Consider the following 26,976-nt stretch of genomic DNA (forward strand, 5'->3'; position numbering starts at 1 on the left):
ACACGGGAAATGGGTGATTTTATTGAAATATGTGTATGTCTGTCAGCAGAGCTCTGTGTGTGTGTGTGCGTGTGCGTGTGTTTGGAGTTGGTGGTGGAGACTCTGCACTCTTTTACTTTCCATCTTCTTGACTATTATATCTGCCTCTCTCTCTCTTACACACACACACACACACACACACACACACACACACACACGTTTTATAACAAAAAGCGACAAAAGCCTTTTTTTTGACACAGCATATATTCATTATTAACATACATTCATAGGCAGTATAGTCTTCAGTGTATAAGTCTTTACAGATCTACAGTATGTCTCTATGATGATAGCAAGTTATTATAGGAAAGCTTGGCTTTATGATGGTGGTACAAGATGACAGTAGAGTCCTGAAAGTGGCATGAGAAACTGTGTGTGTAGTGTGTGTGTGCGTGTTAGGAAAGGAACAGGGAACACTTGGTCGTGTGATTTTGTGTTTGTTGCTGTAGGGCGAGGGCTCTATGTGCGCTTGGAGAGAAAGTGCTTCAGTCATCATGTGTGATGAACATGCTCGGCAACCCTCTGGCAGACCCCTTTCTTTGTATGTCTGAATGTGTATTTACATTATGTCTGTTTGGAGATGCAGGCATGTCGCTGTGTGTTAACTTGACTGTGTGTTGTTTGCATTAAGCTGACTAGCATTTGGCAGATGACAGCGTGCAGCACAAGGTCAGAACCCGCATCGATTCTCAAACGAGCACACAGGGTGATGCCAAGGACATGCGCCGAAGCTGACGTAGAAAGTGTTTTTCATGGAAGCTGTCTGGTGTGTGTTTGTGGCTAGCAGCTGTGGGTGAATGCAGGTGTGAGTGTTTTGTTTGACCGACGCCCATCACCTGCCTACTGAAAAAACAGGACACAGCTGACAGTGGCTTTCGTCCGTCCGTCATCGTCCTCTTGTCGTTAGGAAGACAGTGGATGAGTGAGTAGAGCAGCATCAGGGTGTTGCGGAGGGCAAAATAAGCGACTGAGAGGCAAATGAGCCTCAGCGCAGCCATGTATACTCAGAAAGCAAATCACAAAGTGTTCCTCTTTGTTGTTTTAGCCTGTCCTGTGACAGACTCGCAGTCTCCATTTTTGTCTCCAAGTGAGTCCCTGAAGCAGCAGCAGCAACAAGGGCTGACGGCCAACAACCCTCCTCCTTAACACAACCCCCAAACCCCCAAACTGCCTAGCCGTTTGTCTAGTTTGTCCATGATAATCTCCACTCGTCGGTTTGTCTGTAGTCCTTCTATAACTGCCCCTGTCAACCCCCTCAGCAAAACTCTCAACAAATAAGTTAAACATTACAAAAATAAGGATCAATGACAAACTAAATATGACTGTGAGGGAGCGAATCAGGAACTGAAAGATGCTCTCTACTTGAGAAGAAACAAACAGACTGTAGCTTTATAGGAAATCCCATGCCTAATCTACTGATGTCCACTAAGGTGGCAAAAAAAAATAAAGGATCGGATGACCTTTGACCTCTCGGGCAATCAGTCTGTGTCTGTTGAATAGCAGTAGGAGGCTGGGATGGTTAAAGGAGATGAAGGAACTAAACAAGTCCTCCCTACTCCCTCTTTTCTTTAGCCGATCAGGAGTACGGGGCATTTTTTGTCTATCAGCAGTTCCCTCTGTGCCTCCGCCTCCATCACCGGCACGTGTGAATCTCCACCATTTTACGGCACTGTTTGCATTTGACGTAACAGCACCAGTGGAACTTACAGCTGCACCTGTCCACCACCTCCACCTCCTGTGTCTGGAAGCCACGGCCGCAGCACATCAGCTCACAGCCGTCGATGGCCTTGGATGTTCGGTTACACTGGCGACCCACCGTGCCCAGCATCCCTGGCGTGCGTGGATCGTAATCGCAGAAATCTGGACTTGGTTCCAGGTAGACCAGGTCTTCATCCGTGTGAGGTTTGAACTGGGAATTGCGAGGAACAAGGACTTTGGTTGTGCCCACCTTCCGCTGCTCTACCTCGGTAGCGCCGTCAAACTTCTCCTTGATGATGTTGCCCACCTTGCGAAATGGTGGCATGGCTTTCCAGCAGGTCTTCACCTCACAGGAGCCTGAGACGCCGTGGCATTTGCACTCCACACGCATGTGAGACAGGATGGCCTGCAAGGATTCCAAAGAACATTTGGTTTGCTGAAACAGCTTTAAAAGCAGCAGATCTGGATGCCAACATCTGTTTCTATAACGCTGAATTTGCTCTCAGTAACACCTAAAACAAAAATGGAGCTTTGACTCGTATTTCTATTAAATGACTTGATACCTGACTTTGCATTTGTCTCAAATAATTTGTGTTGTCTTTTAGTTTTCTCACATTTTTTTAGATCTCTTTTCAGTAACTTCATATTTAATTTGGACTTATGTTAAATGACTGAAGACCAGACTTGATGTTTCTTTTTAAAAGAAACTTGACTGAAAATTAATGCAGTGCCACCCTACAAAAGGGCAAATCGAATTACTAGAGACTTGATTCGAGGGTTTATCTCTTATAATTTGGGGCTTAACTTTCTATTTGGTCATGCTCACTTGGACTTTTCTCGAATGGCTGGACTAGACTACTAACATCAACAACATTAAACTTAAAGAACTTGTGACATGATTTGAGAACTCTGGGTTTGACTTTCTAGGCTGACTTGAGAATTGACATTGACTTGTCACATATGGTGTGACACTTGGACTTGTCTTAAATAACTTGATCACAACTTGGCTTAAGCCTGTTTTTAACGTATATAATCCTGACTAGTTTTTTTTTTTTAACTGAAGGACTAAAAACCTTTCAACTAAAAAAACACTCAATTTAAACTTATTCTCAAGAAGTTAAAACCTGACCTAGATGGACTTGTCTCAAATGACTTAAGATTTGACTGTAATGGACATCAAACCCCTACAAAAGGTAAAAACTACTTTTTAAAATATCTTGATCCTTTGAATGGCTGGAGACTTGACTTGGGAATGTGTCTTATAACTTGAGGCTTCTCATCTACTTGAGAGCTGACCTTGGATCTTCTGTAAATAAATTCAAGGTTTCAAGCTTTTCTTCAAGCTTTTTTTTTTTTGTTATCTTGAATGACTTGATTGTTTCAAATAATTTGAACATAAGCCACGGCTCTTTATCAACAGCAGTGGATTACCTTTCTGCCGGCCTCGTTGTTGTGCAGGTTCATGAGAGCCCGACTGGAGGACTGGCCTTTACTCCTCTCCCTCACATCGACAAAGGACTGAGAGAAGGCCACTCCATATGCAATGTTATCGCTGCAGCCTGACCACTGGAACCCTAATAAAGGATATTAATACAGAGACAAGAAACGGTCATTGTAAGGCTTTTAAATGTTGCACTGATACTATACCACAAGCTATTTTTCAGTCAGGTTTTATTCTTCATAAACTTATAATTTAATGTGGAAATGTGTGTGGGGTGGTTTTAAAATGTCATCATTAACAGTCTCACAGTTATGTCTGCTTGGAAAACAATTTTCATATTATATAGTCTTATTTCTGCATTAAACTGTACAGGATCAGTTGGCCCTTGTGTTTCCTTTTCTGAGTGTGTGTTTGTGTGAAAGAGTGAGAGAGACCTACCCTCTGGACTGACTCCATGTACATTGTGGTCACAACCACATTTTTCCAGCTCCCCGCTGCTGCAGGCCCTCGTGACCGCAAACGCCACACTGGCTGCTGAGATGGCATACACAAAGGCTGCTTCACGGGTGCCTAACACACAAGCATAAACACAAGCACACAGTCACATTGTGTCATTATGCAAATGAAAAGAGCTTGTACTTCTGAATGATCAGATAAAGTGTATGTGTGTGTGTATACACACAAAAGTGTGTTAAAATCTAAAGAATTGGGCCCAGACATTAATACGCTGGAGCCAATAGAAATGGAAACAAGCTCAAACATTTCACAGTATATAAAACATGATGAGTTATTTATGTTGCACTTTTGTAAATGCAGAACAGATAAACCTGTTTTAGCATTATAGACCAGCTTTAGTGTTGTCTGCCATTAAAGTGTCTTCTGGAATCGCTGCAGTGGATGATCTTACCTTGCGTGACCACTTTCCCAAACACAGGCATCGACTCCAGTGTGGAGCAGTTCCATCGACGGTTGCGAAACTGAAACTGACACTCATCTATAGCCAGCTGGGCTCCACGACGCACCGCATCCATCACCTCCACGCTCCGCTTACAGATCTGAACCTGTAGTGGACACACAGGAGCTGCGTCACCCACAAACGAAGAGCATGCAGCTAGAAAGTTTTTACTGTTCTGATCTAAGCTTAAAATTAGTGGCATGGATACTTTGAGAGGTGTGACAACAAAGGCAGCCGGAGGGGATATTTGTCTTTTAGGACTCACGTTAGCTAAAATGAGTCACTGGGTTGAACTTGTCAATTTTGTTGATGCTCTTGGGTCTTTTAGAGCATTCGTAATGGAATTATCTGGAAAATAATACAGTTTGCTGTGTTTTTCCACCTATCCAAGAAGCTTCCCCATCAGCATTTAATTAGTTTGTCACTTACACTGATAAGCAGGTCCATTTGTGCACTTCATGGATGTAGTATTCAACCCAGACTTGCTCCTCTAGCTAATGAATTAGCTCCCCACCCTCTCATCTGTTTATATAGTCATTTCTGAGTCCAAAACCAACATGGGCAAAAATATGAGTGCTTCAGAACAGATCCTCAAAAAACGGTTACGTTCATCTTTTAATTACGGTGTATTGTTACTACCTGTTTCGGCACTTCATGATGCTTATATGCTCAAACTTTCAGTATTAGCATAATACATTATAACACCTATGCTGCATGTGCTCTAATAATTTGGTTTGTTGGTATGCTGGTAGTTATGTAATACTTGTATTCTGTCAGAAACCAAAATACAAGACAAATTAAATTTGACCTGATGGAGGGGCCTCATGACAAGTAAGAGGATCATCAGAATTAAATTCCATTGTAAATTTTCCTGGAGGGAAAATGTCATTGTAATCAATCCGAAACTTGTTAAGAAAATTTCACCCCAACCACAAATGCCAACTTTGGGGTGGCGCCAGAGGAAAAGTCAGGGGATCAGCAAAGTCATGTCTGGGACCCGGGAATGTCTGTAGAAAATTATGTCCCAATATATCCAGTAGATGTGGAGATATTTCGCTGGATAATGAAACGTTTGGGATTACTGGTGGCACTACAGGAAATGTCTGGGGATCACCTGAGTCAATAGGAGTCAGGAATGTCAGTGTAAAAATCAATGGCAATGCAACCAGTAGTTAGTGAGACATATCAACATGCTAACTTTACTACCTCTAATTTCCATGAGCCTATGAGTTCCAACGATCATGGCAAAATTTTGTCCATATTGTTACCCATATGGTTTTCTTGAACATATGTAAACTTCTATATGTAGTTTTGTAAATGTATTCAGTTTTGTTTTGGATGACCTCTTGGATTTAATTTAGTAAATGGAGCCTATATGTTGTTAGTGAGGCAGGACAGACCACAGGTAACCGCTCAGTGTGCACGGCTGTGCGTTCAACTCAGGTTGGAATTTTCCAAGTTGAGGATTACAATTTCCAAGCTTGGAGTGTCCAAGACTGACAATACCGAATGTAAACGATCAAGATGGCTTACCACGAGAAACCTTTTTTTTTCATGGCAGGCAATGCATAGAAATCAGCAAAGCTTAGCTGGATATGGAACAGAGGAGGACAAAACAACAGCTAGAAGTGGCTGGAACAAATAATATCATCACATATCTGTTTAAAATACCTGACAAAGCAGTAAACCAAATGCCATAAATGTTGCAAACAATGTCATAATGTAGCCTAGAAGCCTTTGATGTATTCTGTAGATGCTACCATATCGAGTAACATAGTAGCCTTAGCTTGTTGGGGTTGATGTACAAGTCAGGCCCCAGTTTCTGAATCTTCCAAGGACTCATCTATGAAGTGTTGTCCTCTCAAGAGGAAGCAGGCTGGTTTTGTTTCTGCTAACAACTGACATCAGAAAACCAACGAGCTAACAATCCTTAAAACCGCTTTATGTACACTTTTTTTTTTACGCTCAAATTCTTTGAATGTAGAACTTTTCAAGAATTAACAGCTTGGTTTTACTAGTCTACACTATCAAACCTTAAAAATGATTGATAGCAGTAGTTTATAAATTCTCAGTGATGAAAGTTGAAATTCCTTTGCAGGTCCTTCCATGAACATTTCAGGCTGGGTCCAAAAATGATTCAATCCCCCAGAGACCTCCATGTTAAAATGGCCAACTTTACAGCCTTAGGAAGCCATGCTTGTAGGCTGGTGCAATAAATATGTTTGCCCTGTATGGATATTATTGCTCTTTATGTATATCCATACTGATATTGGAGTTTTGGGTGTGGACTGATGGACACTGATGGACAGCTCACCTTGACTGAATATAACTCTTTATAGTGAAAAACAAGTGCATTTGTAACTTCATAACTGACTTAGTAACTTATTACTACAGTTGAGTGGAGTACCTGTCTCTGGATCAGGCCTCGTAACCTCTCACACGTCTCCTCGTCCCTGATGCTCCCCACTGATGACAGCTTGGCGAGGTACCTAGTGGAAAAAACAACAAGGCTTCTTTAGTGAGCTCAAAAAAGCAATATTTCATTTTACAAATACACAGTAAATGGCCACAAGGTGGATTTGAACAGGGCTCTGCATTAAACTTTATGCTATATGGGTTGCTTGCTAAACTGGCTCCCTCCCCCTCCTAGATCATCATTCAGTGCAAATATGATACACAAAGAAATTTGTGAGTCTTGAACAAACATTTACTTGGAGCCTACAGGAGGATGCTGGTGAAGTAAGAAGAGTAAGGAGAGTCAGCCGTATGATGCAAGCAACAACTCGAGTATCCAGCCTGAACTAACTTGCAGACTTTCTTGAGCCATGCTCATCATTAATCATTCTTACAGTTGGGAAGCAGAGCTGCAAAAAGCTCCCGTGCCTTTGTGGGAATGTTTTGGATGAACATCCAAGTGTGAGGACATTGAGAGGAGGGAAAGTGGCTTATCACACAAACACACCACCTCCAGGCCAGACAGGTCAGGGAGATATACTGCACACACACACACACACACACACACACACACACACACACACACACACACACACACACACACACACACACACACACACACACACACACAGTCTAAGATATATGAGAAAATGGCATCAGTCTGGATGCCCTGACCCTACCACTTCCACCTCAGCCTCATATCTCAAGTCATAGCTTCACCTTACAGAAATAGGCTTTCTCATAACTACCCAAGCTGTGTACTGTCTGCACCCCTCAGTGTCCCAAGACGTCATGTGCATGTACATGTTGAGTCTAAAATGTTTTGTTTTTCTAAAACAAACAGATGTGATCCTTAGCTGTTTTCATTTTCCCAAAAATGAAAAAAAAAAAACAAGCACAGGTTAGAAATTGGTATCTAATAATGATTAATTTTATTTTGGTAAATTATTTAGGGAAAATGTGAAGGCTGAAGTTTAACTATTACACCTGCTGTTGTGAAATACAGCAAAATGGCAATTTTACAACAAGATTTTGCCGAAACAAAGACAGAAGAAAATAATAAAAAGAAAATAATAAATGAAGAATAATGTTTTATAAACAATGATAATGATACTAACACTTTTTCCTGAGTTCATATTTTATCTCTAATTTCAAGACACTTATGAATATCATTTTCATACAGTGTAGTGTCAGTGAATAAACTGGTGTATAAAAATATTAAAAATAAAAGTTGTATTCCATATGTACTTTTTGTTTGCTTTTTATGCTCATTTTTGCATCTTGCTGGAAATTGATTTCCAGCCTCATATCTGTGAGTAAATATCTGCAGAGGGAGATTCAGGAGGTGTTAATCAGCAATCACACAAGGCTACAGACCAGTTGGCAACCACCTTCAGTAGGGAAAAGTGAGTATTCTCCAACTGGTTGTGAGTGGTTTCTGGAGGTTGCTGTCACTCACTGCTATAGCTTCAGACACACAGGTCTAAAAACTGGTCCTCAAAAAAACTGTTATTAATGCATCAAAAGGCTTTGCTAAGACATGGAGGGATGCCAAACCGTGTTCTTTAGCAGGCGAAATCCAAAGAAGAGCTGAGTATTGATCTCTCAGTTCTCAGGAAACACTGGATTGTGATGTGTTCTGTGTGGCTTCACAGCATCAGTAAATATAGTAGTATATGTATTAACTCAAAATGCTCAAAAGCTGGCATACACTTTCAAATGTGCTATCATATCTAGATTTTGAAGTGAACACCCTGTTTTATCAGGCATCTTTCCACAGACCTGTGCTGGATTCTCAATCACATTTTGAAAGAAACACATGCACATTTGTTAAATGTAATTTATTTTCTTGCCACTTTTGGGGCAAAAAATGACCTTGAAAACTGAGGTTTTCAAGGTTTAATATAGTTAATGTTTGAAAGCATCTATTGTAACTTTTGGTCATTTCCAAAAGTTAGTAAAAAGGAGTCTAAATCTGAGATTAAAAAAAGAAAGCTTAGAAGCCAAAAAGTTGAAATAATGGGCTGTGACTAATTCTTTAACCACCTGTTGGTCTCACTGTAAGGTATTTCTGAAGGGAGAAAACGAGAGGGAAAAAAGAGCACTGCATATAGTTATATAGTCGTATAGCCATGTCTTTTTAGGAGACATGGCTGATTTTACTATGTAAGAAAGAATTCAGTAAATGGGCACTGGTCAGAGTTTGAATACCAAAATGTCCCTTAATAAAGGCAAATTCCAACAGAATTAACTTTTAGACTATTATTCTGTACAAGTAGACGTGTATTTCCTTCAGGTTCCCCCAGCTTCTTTTATGAGTCTTGGGTTATGAGTTCCCAGACCACACATACCTCTGTAAAGCCCTGCTTGCCCATCTCAATCAAGCCATGGCGCACAACCAGACTGCAAAGAATTCTTCTGTAAGATTACAGACCAAACTTTAATATAACACAAAGCCAGCTGAAGTTCTTTACACTGGCTAAGGCTATAGGTCGTTTAATAAAGTTGGCTCGTAGCCACTGCTCAACTCTTTTAACCTCTTAACATCCACCAGATCACTGGAGACCTTACTAAGATTAGTTTTCTTTAAGTCATATGCTAAATAAGTAAAAAAGCTGAAATCGCATGCATTCCTTTTGGCATTACAGCTTCCCTGTTTGGGTGTAGTGACGAGCGTTCTATAAAAAGGGTGGATGCTAACGTTACCAAAACACTAGCCCTGACTCTAGATGGGACACAATGACCTGGTGGATGTAACACGTGTTAATGGGGCAGTATTACGATGCCGTCCTTCTTGAGGTCAAACAGCTCCTCCTCCCCCTTCACCCTCTTCATCGCCACCTCTCAACAGCTGAGATAATGTCTTCCTCTCTCTTTCTCTCTGTCTGTTCCATGGACTTTTTCTCTTCCCATCCAGACAGCGTCTGGATTAAACACTCATCACTGTGATAACCCTACTCTCTGCCACTCTGCCACCTCTTAGCCGCATCTGCTCACATCCTCCCAAACGATTGACATCATGCGCTCAGAAAGTTAAAGCACCTCCATGCTGACCTTCAACAGAAAGTCTGCACTATTCTCTCATGTCGTGGACAACAAGCATTGTGGCTGAAATTAGCACTGATCAGCACTTCTGTGTTAACGATGGAATATGTAAAAATTTGAAATGGTTACAATTAACTCTATGAAATGTATCACATTTTAGTGTATTGCAGAAGTAACATGCTCTGATAAATAGTGACTTGCATGTTGGCTTGGACAACATGCAGCATTAAGCAACTACGGAGCCACAGAAGGTCTGAGCTGGAAAGAGAAAGTGTGGCTATTCATTTGTTGAGTCAGAAAAAGTGTGGGCAATGCGGAGGTGCTGTAAACTTGCATTCTTCCTAATGACTAGCAAGTGGGGGATTTCTCTTATTGCAAACACAAGTCATGCATGAAAGTCTTTATGAAAATGACCCCCATTCCTTCACAATTTATCACCTCATTTATTTTCAAATGTGTTCAGGGCTTCTGTGGCTACTTTCAAGTACTCTTTACAGGTTTGTTTGTTGCATTGTGATTTAATTTAGAGTAGACTAGATGATAAAGGAAGATGCTTCAAAAGACCTAAAGACTTCAAAATGAATGTTGAGTTAATCATTTAACAATAAACCGTCATTTTATAAAATATTTGTCTTTTTGAAGCCAAACTGAATCCATGTAAAACCCTGAACTTGAACCTTTAACAAAGGACACTAAAACCTGACATTTGCAGACCTCATTATTTAGTGACATCATCATTAAACAACATGAGAGTGTGAAGGATCATGAACAGTAATCAACAAACAGGTAATCAGAGGAGACATCATGTATGCATTTCACTGAAATGTTTATCTGTGATGTGCTAACATGTAATTTTGTGGAAAGAGGACTCGGATGTTTTGTGAATTGTACACAGTGTAGAAATGTCAACAAGCAATACAAATGAAAAGTGTAACAAGCAACAAGTACTGGAAGAATATAAATGGCTTACTGTCTGGACAAGATACATATTTATCATTATTATTAGAACATATTGGCTCAAAGTAAATTCCCAGCATATGTGGATTTGCACAACTCCAATCTGAACGACCTCCAACCTTTCTAATCAAGGCGCGTAAGTCAAAACACCTGTGTGCACACGCAGTGCCAAATCATATTTTATAAGTCACTCAGAGGTTTGGGTTTGTAAAAGGAAAATATCTACAAACTACAGCTACCAGAGTAATGTTTTTAATCAGAAAAAAAAGAGTACGAGGTATTTTACAAGACAGAGTACAATTAAATCCAATACATTCAAAGAAATGTACAATGTAGCGTACGTTTAAACGATAGCGCTGAAGACAAAGACACAAAGTCAGCAAATTGTATCACTAATCTGAGCCATGCGTGGTCCACCTGGGTCTTAGATCTGACGTCAATAAAGCTGAACAGTGTTGGGATCTTGAGCAATGCTGACAATGTGGAGCTGCTTTGGTAATCGTGTGTTCAGAGGGATTCATGCGGTAAGTAATACAAGCCACTCCAACCACAAGCTCTGGTGTCATACTATTAACTCACCATGCAACAAGTCACACTCCTGATTGGCTGTACTAAAATGTGCAAGTGTGTATTTTATTGATCATAAATGTAACTTCTGATTCCTCTTTGAAAGGTTAATGCTGTTGCAGAAACTGGGAAAGAACAGAAGTCCCCATTGAGCAAAAGTGGCTGAAAAGACATGAAACACGACTTTGCCAGTTGTTTGAATAATGTTGAGATTTGGTTAAAAAGTGAACGGTGCAAACATGACAGTTTTCCTTTAACTCTTCAGAGACAACAGTGCGAACCACGGCGCCCGCGTGTGAGAACAATAACTTTGGATTTGCCTGAAACCTGTAAAGATAAGGTCACCCTTCCTAGTCCAGCTAGGAAACTAGCAAAGTAAGTACACCCTTACTGCTTCTGTAGGAAGTAAGAGGGTAAGTAGCAGCCAGGTGCTTTTTGCAGTTTCCTGGTCTTGAACATTGAGATGTGTGTTAACACACAAACCACAGTCCTCTCAGGAGTGGATGTCGCCCCAAGGTCAGACTGCGCAACGTTCATAGAAATTACAGAAAAACCCAAACAGACCAGAAAATCTGCAACAGAATGAAAAACCCAGTCAAAGTGTGGACATCAGCCTGACTGAGATGCTGTGGTGGGATCTTATGAGAGCTGTGCGTGAATGAATGTCAGCAAACCTCAATGAACGGAAGCACCCCTCTAAAGAAGAGTGAGCCAAAATCCCTCCACAATTATCAGAGACTGATGATGATGAAATGATGACTTCAAGTTATTGCTGCTAAAGGTGGTTCTTTGTGCAAATTCTTTAAATTTAGCCTGGAAATGTTTTGCTCAGGTAAATCCGCACGGTTTCAAGGGAGCCCTGGGCCTCACGGTCGACCCTCTAGCTCTCTGTGAGGTACATCCTCTGATCATTTTCAACAGGTCCTGCCCCTCATCTCCCTCCCTCCATCTGAACTGGATCGAGTCCACTTCAACTCTTCTCTCTGATTTGCTCGATTGCAGTTGCACGGCTCTCATCAAAGACATGTGGGGCTTTTGATCTGTCTTTGTTTTCTAGCATAGCCTTGGGCATGGTGCTACGTTTGGGTCAAGGCATCCAGCTGGGAGACCGTCAGTCAGCACGAAATAATCCCCCAAAACAAAAAAAGGCCCAAAATCGCGACTGACAGCAGCACCCACACAAAGAGACAGAAGCAGCTGGATGGCATCGCTCTGGCCTGACATTCACCCTGGAAACATTTAATAAACAATGGATAACTTGTTATTCAGGTAATTTCATAGATGTGTGTGTGTGCGTGGGAAAGCTAGTTGAAGGCCTTGGGTGTGTGCGTGAGTCCTCTCCCACTTTATCTGTTCATTTTGCAGTGTATACACTTCACTTCCCAGAGATGAGGTTAACAAAACACCTCTACAGAGGAGTCAACCCGTAGAAGGACAGAACACTACACACACACACACACACACACACACACACACACACACACACACACACACACACACACACACCATCATCCCGGTTTCTCCCCCTCTTCTCCCTCTGTCTCTCGGGTCTCTGGTGCTTGCGTGCCTAAATCTCAGAAGCCTAAGCCCAGTGGAGCCAATGGTGCTGTGAAGGCTGCGACGTGTAATGCAACACAAACACACAGCGGCCTGCGAACGCACCGCGCTTCAGGTGGAATGCTCCATACCTTTCACCCTCCACCCCACGCTCATGAGAGGCTGAAACTGAAAATAACAGATAAATATAAACAGAGCGCCATCATAACTGCAGGTTTATTGCAGCTACATAAAAAAGAAATGAATATCATTCAAAAACTCCTGTTTGTATTTCTATAACAATATGAGCCCTGTGTCACCATCAGAGATGGGCAGTAACGCGTTACTGTAATCCCATTACTTTTTTCAAGTAATGAGTAAAGTAAGGGATTACTATTGCAAAAAAGTAATTAGATTACTGTTACTTTCCTTAAGCACGCCGTGATTCTGTTTGTGAGAGTGTCTCATGACAATGATGTACGAGCGTGCGACGCCCGTGGCAGCAACAGACGTGTGCAGATCAACAATGGATAACATGACATTACTTTGACTCTGTAAAAAGTGACAAAAACATTAGCGTGCGCTGTTCACTCTGCGTGGGAAGAAAACTTTTTTTACAGCGAAAAATTTAACTTGAAATCTGAGCGAGCACCGAGCACGCTGCCACGGGAATGTGACATTCACTGAGAAACCCCCGGATCCTCCCACTGACATGACCACTGTGGCACCGGGCAAACCTCCACCCGCCCCACTCCTGCTAAACAGGTGACAAGATTTAAGAGACAGGACTTAGTCCTGCTAAATCTTTGATTTTATTTATTTTCTGCTGTATTTTGCCCTTATTTTATTTGAAAGAGTGAATGTAAACATAAAGAATTATTTTATTTTATATGCTGAAATATGCAGAAAAGAGGTTCAAATGTTAAACACATTTCTTCAAGACAACGACTGTTGCATATAATTAAAATTTTGCAATGTGCGTAAAATTCAAACTAATAAAACAAGTTTTAAAAAGAGGCTTTCCATTTGTTTCAGTTTTGTATGATGCATTATGCAGAAAAAATAGAATTGGGCTGAAAGGTCTTTTGCTTTATTGCGTATTCAGGTTGTGTATCATGTTTTTAAAAGTAACTTAGTAATAAGTAACTAATTAGTTTTGAAAATAAGTAATCAGTAAAGTAATGGGATTACTTTTTTGGAGAAGTAATCAGTAATAAGTAACTATTTACTTTTTTCAAGTAACTTGAACAACACTGGTGGCCATTAATAAAGCTTTTTCATATAACTCATTTATAAAATGATAACATTTTGTCAGGTGTATTAAAGTACTCTAAGCTCAAATATAATATCTGGTCAAACACCCACGACACTCCTGGTTCGAAGCTGTAAAAAGTCTGTGATTTAAGATGTTGCACTAAAACCAGACAGAGTGATTTTTGAACCCATGTAGGTTCAGGGGTAGAGACTAAGTTCAGTTAATGTTCATCTTTTTTAGCAGAATACTGTTTGCAACACCCACAAACTGAAAAGCAAAACTTCATCTCAGATGTGAGATAGATATATTTTGTACCAAAACTACCATCATGCTTTCAAGGGCACACACACAAACAAACACACACACACCCTACACCAATGCCACCAGGAAGTACCCGAGTGCAAACCAGGATATGTTGGTACGTATGAACCTTGTTGGTACAGACTGTAGTGGCTATATGAGATATCAGTACAGACAAATGATCAGAATCAGCAAGTACCTTGAAGAGAACCAGCTGAGGTAAACTAAGTGCAAATGTACAGAGGAGAGCTGCTATTTAGACTTTCTCTCTTCTTTGCTCTCTTCCTGTATCAAATATATAGATTAGAAAGAGAGAGAGGGGAATGTAGAATGACCAGTTAACCTAACCCTTCTGACTGTAAGTCTTTGGACTGCAGGAAGGAGCCAGAGTACCTGGACAGAGTGCACAGAAACACCCCTGCTCGGTGCTAGATTTGACCTCTCTTCTTTCAAAAGTCTCTCTTCTCACCACAAAAATAAAAAGAGGGCCAAAAGGAAGAGAACCTGCAGACAAGAGAGAGCTGGGGTAGAAGCTGTGATCTGTGCTTCAGTCAGTCTCTTCACACAAAATGACACAAATGCTTCCAAACTGCAGCACACTCTCTGCACCGCCATCGTCTCCAGTGTGTATTTATATGAAAATATCCTCATGTTTGACTTTCCAGTACTGAACACACAGCAGAGGTACACAGTGACCAGTAAATATAGAATAAATGGGAAGTGCAAGGAGGAGCGCTGCAAGAAAAGAGTCTTTTCTGCCGAGGGACTGTGTGCTTGTTTTACAAGAGCTGAGACAAGCCTGCTACCAGTTACAGTCAACATGCACTGACGGTCATTTTTCAGCAGCGCAGTAAAAGCAAATGAAATAATAAACTTTTACAATGAGCACTGCTGGTGGAGAACATGAGGGCAGTATACATTCAAAAACAAGTGGCCCCAGCTAACCCTCAGTGTGCCCTCTGCAGTGTTTCACACAGCATGTAAAGCAGATACTGACCTGTAGAGGGCACTATTCTCTCAGTTTGGCTTAAGCCACCTTCCTACACTGAGCATCAACACAGAACTAAACTCTCCAGCTTCTAAACTTCCTGATGGCTTTACGCTGCTGTGAACAGCCAGTGTTGTACATGTGCCTGTACAAATTAGTATTTGGAAAACACTCTGGCAGTGGCAGAGGCTTCTTGTCCACATATCCATCTGTAATAGGGTTACAGCTGACCTTATATGGAAGTGCAAAAATGATTGACCCATGACGGATAACATTTAAGAATCCCTAACGAAGGTGTCAGTGTATGCCACATGGAGATAATCAAGATATCCAAACATTTTCTGTCTCCAAATATGTGCATTATAAACGATATAAATACTTTATATCCAGCGTGCGAAGGAACCTGAATAATCCACTTTGTCAAATCGACGCAATGACGTTGCGCTTGCAGTGTTTTATAACCCAGTCTTCCAGAAACCACATTCATGCTGACTGGATTTGCAGCAGGCGTTTTTACACCACGATCAGTAAAAATAACTTTTTTAAAATTTTTATTTTATTTTGTTATTTGAGTGTTTCCAAGTGGCAACACTGGTGCCAAAAACAGCAGTTCCTCCAATAGGCACTTGACATTGGGATCCTAAAGCTTCAGTGCAGATTCTGAGGCTGCATATGGCTTGCTGTGTGGTACAAACTGTGCCTCAGTTTTGGTGAATGAAGTTATATTATTTTAGTAGTTTTTTTAGCACCGTTCAGCAGGTGTCTGCACTGTATGACTGCAGCTTGAAACTGCTTAAAAGCAGAACTTCAGTGAGTACATCTGCATGACATTTCTATTTCACATTTGAAGCCAGCCTGTTGCTTTTTGATTCAAACCAGCGGATGGCCAAAATTGCCAAGCGTGTATAGCCCAAAGAAAAGAAGAAAAATGACATCTGAGTGCAGCGAATGGCTCCACAGTAAGTATTCTGATCACTTCACTCCACCTACACACAGGTTTACTTCTTTATTAGATATGTTCTTATTATATATTTAAAAAATATTATATCTGTTAACCCAGGGTAATGGGTAAGACATGTTTATCTCAAGTTAAAAAGAAAATATATAAACTTTAAAAAAAAAAGCCTTAAATGTAAATATGTGTTAGGAATGGCAGAATGTAAAATGTTTTGGGATAGCACAACATTTGCTCAATTATATATGCAGTTAATGCTTTTTCTTCACCCCTCTTTTATTATATAATCTAATTAAGCAGGATCATCTCTGCATTTATAAAGCAAAGCATCGTTCGGAAATGGGCTTAAAACAAAGAGAAGCAAAAAGTTAAAAGTAGAAGCACCTCATCACTAAAAAAGACCCGCAAAATTAGTTTTTGTGTTTGTGTTTTTGTTGTTTTCTTATGAGCCCTCATCGCATGCATGATCTCTCCCTCTCTGCATGTCAACACCGCTGACATGCAGTAGCTGGTTTAAGAAGCTGGTGTCGGCGTTGTTTGGTGGATGTGTCGGGTGTTGTATTCATTTGAGACATAATACTCAAAACGTCCTTGTGACACCCGCACAAAAAATAAAAGTAGGGGAGAGAGACAGTACCTTCAGCGGAAAGAATGAGAGATAAGGAGGGGAGGATGGAAAAAAGCTCAGAGGGAATCGTTTAAGGTCAGACGGTGAAGGCAAGAGAAGGAAAAGTGGCTGTGAGGCAGGGAGATGGTTAAGTGATAAAAGATTAAAATGTTAAAAGGTGAGAGGTCAAACAGTCTGATGAGTTCAATTAATGCACAGTCTACAGTTTGCTCTGCAGCTGTGTGTGTGTGTGTGTGTCTGCGCGCCTCTACGTTTGTCTTGGTGTATTTATATGCTGCTGGCTCCACTAGAGCTGCTCATTTCCCCCTAAAAATAACATGCTCTGCCAACCCCACAACCCTCACACACTTGCACACAAAAACACATTTTCACACACGTTTGGAGAAAGAAGCAGTAAAAGCCATGAAATTAACCTCCTGCCTGGTAGCCTCAAAAGGCTACGAGCCAATTACTGTGTGTGTGTGTGTGTGTGTGTGTGTGTGTGTGTGTGTGTGTGTGTGTGTGTGTGTGTGTGTGTGTGTGTGTATGTGTTCGTGTGTGTGCGGGAAACAATAGCTGTGAACAGCTGATTATTTCTAAATGCAGGACTTGGCCGTGTCTGATTCCTGCGACATGTACCTGTGGCCGTTTCTGTGTTTAGGTAACATTAGCCAGCTAACTGGATGGTTTTGTGTAGCTGGGTTTGGTAGGACAAAGATGATAGGCATGCATGATGATATCAGCTTGTGAGCAAGCAAGTCTCTATTTGTCGGTCAAAATTCTCTCATTCGGGTGATAAAGCTAGTAGTCAAAGTATGCTGCTGTCAATTTCCTTAAAAGCTGACAAATAGAGGCAGAAAAAAAATTGGTGGATGGTACATTTAAAAAATCATCTTCTTTAATAAGCCAAGACATAAGCTAACATGGGCTAGAAAGAGCCAGATGTGGCTAGAATGTACATAGAAGAAAAGCGATCAATAATCTGACTGCAGCTATTATAACCCCAAGATATACAATCATCTTCCATTTATCCAATTCAGAGTGGGAAGGCGGCCTTATGGTAGGAAGTCATTGGACACTTAGTTTGGATCCCCTTTGCTTTCAGTCTTAATTTTTCAGGGTACATTTTCAGCAGATTGCTCATCAGAGATTTTGGTCCATGTTGTCATGACAGCATGGATGTGATTTGACCTTTGTGACAGGGTGTATTGTCCTGCTGGAAGCAGCTGCCAGAAAGAGTGTACACTGTGGTTATAAAGGGATGGACATGGTCAGCAACAATACTCAGGCAGGCTCATCTGGTACTGAGGTGTCCAAAGTGTGCCAAGAAAATATCCTCCACACCATTACACCACCTGAGATCCTCCAGGATGGATCCATGCTGTCACGTTGTTTGGTCCATTTTCCAGTTTTTCCAGTCTGCTGTTGTCTGACTTTGCCCTCAGTTTCTGGTTCTTAGCTGACAGGAATTGCAACTTGTGTGGTCTTCTGTTGCTGTAGCTCATCTGCATCGACGTTCGCCGTTGTGTGTTACCAGGTGCTGTTTTGCATAGCCTGGTTATAACGAGTGGTTATTCAGTTAGTGTTGCATTCCTATCAGCTTGAAGCAGCCGGACCATTCTCCTTTGACTTCTGGCATCAACAAAGAAACTTCACCAGAAGAACTGCTGCTCACCAGTTATTTTCTCTTTTGTGGTCCTGGAGATGGTAAGATTGCAAAATTCCAGGTTCTGAAATACTCAGAGCAGCCCACCTGGCACTAACAGCCATGTCATGCTCAAAGTCACTTATATCACCTTTCTTGCCCATTCAGATGCTCATTTCAACATCAGCAGGTCATCTTGGCCACGCCTGAATGCACTGAGTTTCTACCATGTTGATTTGATTAGATATCTGAGGTAACAACCAGTTGTACCAGTGTACCTAACAAACTGGAATAAAGAGGATAGAATAGGATTGTGTCCGAAGAGTTCAATTATTAATGCCTTTTCCCACAGTGTCAAAGACATTTTTATGATTATTTTTTTTTAATTTTCACATTCAGGTTGGATAGATAAGGAGATAAGCTGGCTTGTGAAAATGACATCCTTCATGCGGAGCAGGCAGGTTAGGACTTGCACCATTTACCGCTCCTGCTTACTGTTTACACAGTTAACACATGTGATGTGCACATAACCCAAGTATTGTACATAACACTGGATATATAAAGAAGTCCCCGTGCATGTGGTTAGCATGGTTCTTCTCACCTTTTCTGCTACCAAGTTAACACTACTCTATAGAATTACCTACTTTATACTTATACAGAGAATCCTATGAACAAGTGATTGCCTGCTCCGACTTAAAAAACGTTATATTCAGTTCAGTTTTAGTCCCCTTGCATGCTTTATATTGTGAGGTAAAGACCCCGCAGTAGTTTAGGGTCTCATGCATTTGTTTCAGGTCATCTTGAATAAAACATTAAGTCAGTTTTGTAAATTTTGATCTTTCTGAGTTTCTTGTCTTTGAGAAATCATTAGCTATGAGCTTTTTTACTGTCAATAAAATGAACATTAGTATCGTCTATTGTAACGCTACAATAAGATACTGAAGATACTCATTCTATTAACATGGGCACCATTTACAGTGTTGCCAGTTGTAGCAACAGTGGAACAACTAACTTCACATTGTTTAAGAACACTTGTCTGCACCTATGACTGTCCTGCATCTGCGTACGGTTGAGATATTTTTTGGAGCATTTCCTATTCCTGCCTCACAGGAGCATCACAGACGCTGTAGTACAAAAGCAGAAATGCAGTCAGCTGTTCACACCACAGGACCCCCCAGACCTCCAAAAGCGTGTTATGTCTTCTAAACGCCCCGTGCACCTCTCTGTTGGTCAGCCAGGGCTGCTTGTCTTTTAGCGGTGCCGGCGTTTCCTCGTCAGCCCCCAGCAGGACCGGCTGTAATCTGGTTATCCCGTGGCTCCAAGTGTGCCACGATAATTGCACACACTCTGGTGACAAGAGGGCTCGAAATAACATGCCACTGATTTACCACATGTGCGAGCGTGTGAGAGAGAGAGAGTGCGTGTGTGAAAAGCAGTGTGAGGCGCCAGTGTGTACCGCAGGGCTTTCTCTGACTACTGATCAGCTGCCATCTCTTTATCACCTTACCATGCTCGTCCAGGACGCGCAGTACGCTAAAACCAACACTTTGCCCTGCTTTTAACTTCCATTCAAGACAATAAGAAGACACTGCTGAATCTGTCGCAGACAAATGTCAAGTAATCTTTTTGTTGCCACTGCAGTTATTAATTATTTTAAATCGTCCTTGGCGTCAGTTTAGCACGTTATCCTTACAATATTTGCAAACAATATTGCTCAATAACAATAATAACACACAGTCAGTTAAACTCCAGGGATATTGATTTGTCCACTTTGGAACAATAAACCAATGTCAATCCACTTAACCTGCTTTAGGGCAAATCATAGTGACGACAGATGCAAGGAGAGGCAGAGACAAGACAGCTCCCTCGTCTGATAGATCTTTCTCTTGTTTGCTTTTTGCTGGTGTCCCTGTCAGTGCTTGTAGCTTGATGTCAGGGATGATGTGTTAGGACCAGCAAGTTAGATTCAGGTTTGGGGAACCTGAGGACCAATCAGTGGCGTCAATATCTTCGTCATCCAGGAACTGCGTACACATACCGGCCACTTGAGGTCAGGGTTGTCCAGGGCCCACTACACCGACAGTGTGAGCATGGTCTCATCTGTGACGAGAACAGAGTGCCAGTGGCAGATCTGCCAGTTCTGGTGTTCTTGAGTGAGTCTTGCCGATTGATCTGCGCAGTGCTATGCTGTGAGCAACGGCCCCATCTGAGGATGCTGAACTCTTATGCCGCCTTCAGTGAGTCTGTTCCTGACAGTTTGAGTCTGCTCCTGTTTGCTGCACAAACAAATACCAGCCCTGCTATTGGGTTAACCCACCCTCTTTTCATCCAATGACCCATCTCCTGCTTTCTCCTCCATAGTCTTGACACTGTGTTGGGAGGCACAGCATACCTTTCTGCAACATCACGTGTAGAAGTGTCATCCTCGAGGATTTGCAGCTGAAATGGATCCACAGTGGTTTATGCTTCCTTACTGACTTCCCTGAAGTCTAACTGGCTTTGTCTGTCTATACTCTGATGATTGAGTGTTCCCTTATTATTTTTGCAGATGATCCTGTTAGAGGAAAAGTTAGAAGCTAACCAGGGATTTTATAAGTCATCATGAGCAGGACGGCGTCTATACAGCAACACCCACTCAAGTCAAAGGTATCAATAGAAGAAAAGCTAAGTGTGATCATCTGGTGGCCGTGGATTTCTGCACAAAATTCCATCTGGTTAGGACATTTCACTAAAAGCCAAAGCAGTAAAACTGATGGAGGAAAAGCGATGGACGTTTTGAGGTTACTAATTGGAAGATGGGTCGGAGACTCTGTCAGCTGGAAAGTGTCCTGGGAGGAGACAGGTGGCTAATTTCTGTGTTTACACTCTGTCAAACAACAATATCGGATTCTTTGCAGTTCGTTTGCGGTTGACAGTTGTAGTGCTGTTGCGCAATATTGAGACGATCACAAACCTTTGTTAGTACCCAGGTAAAAACAAAGCAAAAAACTAATTCCAAAATGGTCCTGTAATGTGAGCTGTATGCGCATACGTTATCTGATTAATCACATTCTTTTCATTGGTATTCGCTTTTTCTCGCTTTTGTCATCTCGATTATGGCCACAGTTTTAATTATGTAAATAAATGAGGTGGAGTTAAGTGAACGACTTGTCAGCAAACACTCTATACATCATGGCATGATTCTGCATGAGCTCTGGTTTTATTCCAGGGCAGAGCTGAGGCCGATGATAGTGCCTGTGCCTTTGAGGGCCTAGCTTTGGTTTATGGTATGAGGCAGCTGGAGCTTGACCTCCTCAGCCTGTGGTCTGCCTTACTTTATGGTGCTCAGGTGCACAAACATCCTGCATTAATGCATCTTTTTCCTGTATGCAGATCGGTTATTCACATCCAGATTACGTGTTTATACCAAGTGTAGATGGAGAATACATCTGTGTGTGTGTGTGTGTGTGTGTAGGTGTTTGTGTGTGTGTGCATGTGTGCATGCGTGTGCACGTATGTAAGTGGCTCCCATTCCCCTGCACAGTGTAGTGTGGTAATTACTGAGCGTGTGCCACTGTTGGGGGACATGCCAGCTCACATACTCAAGTTCAAAAATCACAAAGACACACACACACACATACACACACACCCACAAGGCCAGGAGCAGCGGGCAGGCGCAGCAGAACCAGTTGGTGCAGGGTAAGAGGAAGCCGAGGAGGAGGAGGAGGGTGATGATAGACAAATTAATGAAAAGCAGCATTCAGATCCCTGCTTGTCAAACGGGACACTAAATGTGACTCAGCAGCCACAGAGATCTGGCGGATCACATCCTGGTGGATGGGCTAAAGGTGACACGGAGAGCTGCAGGTGAAGTAAACAAACAGCCCGGTTCAGGCTGCGGTTCAGCGTGATTTAAGAACAGCTGAGAGGCGTGACGAGCAGTTTAACCTCCTCGTCAGTCAGGATTTTAAGAGCTCTATACCGGAACACAGCCTCAGCATTCAGTGTGACTCTACTAGCCTTTATTGCTTCAACAGAAGTTGTAGTTCACTCAGTTATTTTGTAATATCAACTAACATGCACATTATTACTTTATAGGAATGGATTTGTTCTCGTAATTCATAAAAGTGAAAATGCCCAGAAGTTTACCAAAGGCTAATTTTAGCTAGATTTCATGATGTCATCCTTAGCTATGGAACAGAATCGAAACAGGCGTGTGTGTGAGTGCGTGTGTGTGTGCGTGTGTGTGTGTGTGTGTGTGAGTGCGTGTGTGTGTGTGAGTGCGTGTGTGTGTGTGCGTGTGTGTGTGTGCGTGTGTGAGTGCGTGTGTGTGTGTGTGAGTGCGTGTGTGTGTGTGCGTGTGTGAGTGCGTGTGTGTGTGTGTGTGTGAGTGCGTGTGTGTGTGTGTGTGTGTGTGTGTGTGTGTGTGTGTGTGTGTGTGTGAGTGCGTGTGTGTGTGTGTGTGTGTGTGTGTGCGTGTGTGTGTGTGTGTGTGTGTGTGTTCCAGGATTTCAGTTTAGGAGTATGACTCAGCATATTCCCGATCCTAATTATGTCATAGTGATAACATCAGGGTTATTTTGGCTTGGAGACAAAGCATTGTTATGTTATTATTATTATACATTATACTGAAGTGCCTTTGTTACAAACAGGGGCCAAGTAGTTTTAAAGGTGTGGGTATTTACTGGGCCAGAAGGGTCGACTGGTCTGATAACAACACTATCAAGTTGCATTATGGGCAACGTAGGATCAAGCTCATGAAGAGCTTAATTCTCAGGACAGAGTTAATTTCGGGGTATTCTAGATTTTGCCATTTCAATTTTTCTAAGAGTTTGGAACTGTTTGGAAGTGTATCACTAAATCCTTGTAATGTCCCCTTAAACCCCTGATTTTCAGTGTTTCTATTTCCAGATTTCTATTGCCCGGTGCAGTAAGTCGAGTTATAAGACACATTAAAACGGTAGGTGCATATCCTTGGATTTAGTCTGCATCCCTTCTAGTATCTATTAAGACTAAGACTTTTGAATTATTGCATGATACGTGTTGATTATATTGAAATATATATATAATTTGAAACTAAAGGTCAAATATGCTCATTCAACTTCTGTTATGGTTTGTCTGCTTTTGAAGCATACTTCTATATATCTCGATATCTGAAGCTTCTCTACTGCTTTGGGCATTAAGTTTAAATAAAAACAAAAACTAAAAGTAGTGACTGGATTTAGATTTGGTCAAAGGAATAATCATGAGCTGCTAATATAACTCTATCAGCATGTCCCTTTCCTTTCCTCCCTCCTTTAAAGCCCAAACACTTCCCTCCAGGCTGTGGAATGTTTGCTTGAGTTCACACTTATTTAATTCATTCAGTTAAATTATTAACTAATAATTGAAGCTCATTTAAATCCCCCCTTTTTTAACAAATGTGAAGAAATCCACTGATTTGGCCAAAACAAACAGAACAAAAACCAGTAAACACAATATTGGGCAAAATAATGGTAATTACTTTTTGCCATTATTGAACAACACTAGTGGGCATCAGTCAGACTCTTCTTCCCTCAGCTTTGCAAAACCAAACACATTACAGCGTTAAACAACCACATCTGATTGATGAATCATTAGCCAGTGACCATACTGTTTTATTCTCCTATTTTGACTTTGCTTGTATTTTACAACATGAACAATGTGTAATATTTGGTCTTGAAATGTGCAGCTGACATCATAAACTCATCAGGAGAGTGTTTAACGAGGTCACAGATCAAGACACCTGAAGATAGTTTTACCACAGAGTTCTATACAACAGGACAGCTTTTTGCAACTACAGAAGTTGCCCCCTGCTGGCTTCACACAGAATACGTGTTCAAAACTCATGCCATGTCCATCTTCTGTATACAATTTATGGTTCCACACAAGTCAACTGACTACATCAAGACTACTGTATGTCAAAATCCTAGTATAAGTAAATAACATTGCATGCAACTCCCGTCTTCTGTCCAATCAGGTACAGTGGTAACCTGCTCTGTTACACAACAGGTGTAGTTATTGCATGTTTCAGAGCCACTGTACTAACAGCAATGCTGAAACTGCTTCTCATCCTCTGACCCTTGCTGAAGCGTGGAGGACTCACACACAGATTTTCCTCAACAGTTTAATCCTGCAGAGCAGACTGGCAGCTCGGCAGCCTGCCTGTACATGCCTGCTGTGTGCTGCTGTCACCACGCCTTCAGCCCCAAACAGCACAATTACCCTGTACTCAGTGACAGAGTTCAAGGTAGGCAGTGCTGTTTGGCAGGGCTTTAATTTAACTTACTCTGATGAATCTGTCAGCAATATCAGTCAGGCCGTCTGCAGCACCAGCCTGACGTAAACACAGAAGGCTACTATAACTCTCCCTACTATGAGGAAATAAAAATACAAATCGTCAAGTGAGTAACCACAGTTTGAGAATACTGTAGTTATTAGTTACTACATAGCTCTCTGTCAGCTCGACTTCATATCAACAGAGCCTCGATTCTATGGAAGAAGGGGGGGAAATGAAACAGTCCCCCTGAATGATGAGCACTGCTTGTAAATTTGCTAAAGGTGAGTGGAATGAATGGCAGTAGAAAATGGAGCGGAGCCTGCAGAGGAATGCAGAAACCCACCTATCCACCTCCCACAGGCTGCCTTCAGAGCAGGCACACACACGCGACCCAACCGACCGGCCCCCAGAAGAAGAGGTGGCACGGTGCGCTTCGGCTACAGCGTCGGGCTGTGTGTTACACCTTTTGAAAACAAATGCATGATACTGATGTTTTGCTTTTAGTGACCTCACTGAACTTCTTATCTTTAGTCACGCACCCATACCATTAGTGTTTGTTTGCAAAATTGAAGTTGCTATTTTATTTCACTCATTTAAAAAGGTTTAAAAGGGAGTACTTTAGTTCAAATAAAAACCTGCTGTTTCTCTACAAGTTAAAGAAAGGGGACTTTTATTTGTATCTATATATGCATTTATTTATCTACTTCATGCCTGGTCTGGTTTCTCAGAGTAGGAGGAATTGTTCAGTTTTGCAAAAGAGAAAAAACATAATTCAAAAACTCCCTCCTAATTTGACTTTTTGCTGCTGATAAGAGCAGCACACAGGAGCCTCACATTGAGTTTGCCCACTTTTCTCTTGGGCTTTATGTTAACTTTTTTTAAACCAGTCAGTTAATTACGTTATGTAGACAAAAATCTTTAACTTTTTTGCGCAAAATGCAATTTATCGTCCAATCACTCCAAAACAAACAGCTGACCAAACTTTGGCTTTTTTTTTGGGGGGGGGGGGGTAGCCATATTAGTAAGTTATTAAGTCTGAAAGAGAGAAAGTGAGAGAGAGACAGTGTGTGCCTGATGGTTAACCATTAACCTGTGCGCCCACTGAGCCGGGGTGGGGGGTTAGACGAAGATGATGTGTAGATGAGGAGGAAAACAGGAGCACAGGTGAAGTACAAGAGCGGAAATTTGTGGATTCTGGTTTAGAAATGTGAACGTCCAACTTACAGCCAGTTACTCGCGTTGGCCGAGAGAAGCGCGCAGCAGAGCATCAGGACGCACCGAAAAACATATTCCTCGGTCATCTCGAGAGGGAAGGAGGGGGGTCAGTGAGAGCCGAAATAATCCCGAGGTGGACAAGGGGGTCGTGCACAGCCTAGGCTGTTAATCCATCATCCCGCATCCAATGGGTCCTGCACCGGGGAAGACGCGCAGCTTCACGGTCCGTCTGCCCGGTTCTCCCGTCCCTCCTTCTGTCACTGCGCGCTCAGAAGGGACGGGGAGAGGGGCTCCAAAGGGATGCTTAAAAAAAAAGATCTAGTGCAGCTTTGGCTGAATCGACCCTTCTTCGGAATCAACTTGTTTGCTTTCCTTCTCTGCGCCGGGAGAGCGCGTGGAGGAGCAGTCAAGTTTAAAAGCCAAGATGAAGCAGCTCTCCGCCGGTTCTTCTTCCTCCCGCTGCTCTTCTTCACTTGAAGCTTTATCACCCGCTGCCGGCTGCCGCTCTCAGACAAGCGGGGCTCTCCTGTCAGCGTGCTGGGGAATCTCCGACCTTAGCCCGAGACATGCGCGCACACACACGTACACACACACGCGCGCGCGCATACACGCGGGTCCTCCTCACACACTGCCGTCTCCTTGAGCGTCTGGCAGAAGAGAGAGCGTGTGCACTGACTTTAGCTGAGGGGCGGCGCGAGGTTATAGAGGTACGGCAGAGAGATGGGAGTTTTTTTGCGGATGAAGGAGGCGGGTTTAATGCGCTGCTAAGGTACTATGGTGTGTGTGTGTTTTAGAGGTCTCCTGGGAGGATGCAATAGCACAGCCATTCACTAATGCCCTCCCCAGCCACCCTCCACTCCTGTCCAACACACACACACACACACACACACACACACACACACACACACACACACACACACACACACACACACACACACCTCTCAAACCGCACGCACTTCTTGGCAGCGCCCCTCTCCCTGTCACACACTCAACCAAATATTCTGCGGTCAACAGTCTATTTAAAGCTTGGCTGCAAAATGTCTGC

The 26,976-nt window shown here is 42.2% G+C and overlaps 1 protein-coding gene across 1 annotated transcript; it reads right to left on the reverse strand.

Annotated features, from left to right (window-relative positions):
* wnt4 (wingless-type MMTV integration site family, member 4) lies at positions 1–26,565 on the reverse strand. Its single transcript, XM_086291282.1, has 6 exons — positions 25,941–26,565; positions 6,538–6,619; positions 4,083–4,236; positions 3,614–3,745; positions 3,166–3,308; positions 1–2,140 (listed from the first exon to the last, which is right to left on the reverse strand). Exons 1-6 carry the CDS (start codon positions 26,015–26,017, stop codon positions 1,670–1,672), a joined length of 1,059 nt encoding a protein of 352 aa, XP_086147408.1. The 5' UTR covers positions 26,018–26,565; the 3' UTR covers positions 1–1,669.
* Between the last annotated feature and the right edge of the window lie 411 nt (positions 26,566–26,976).

The sequence above is a fragment of the Aulonocara sp. 'chitande type north' Nkhata Bay genome, linkage group LG5 (genome assembly GCF_057382095.1).
Source record: "Aulonocara sp. 'chitande type north' Nkhata Bay isolate Kocher_YH1m ecotype deep benthic linkage group LG5, A_spYH_male_GT1.1, whole genome shotgun sequence".
Classification (NCBI taxonomy): Eukaryota; Metazoa; Chordata; class Actinopteri; order Cichliformes; family Cichlidae; genus Aulonocara; species Aulonocara sp. 'chitande type north' Nkhata Bay.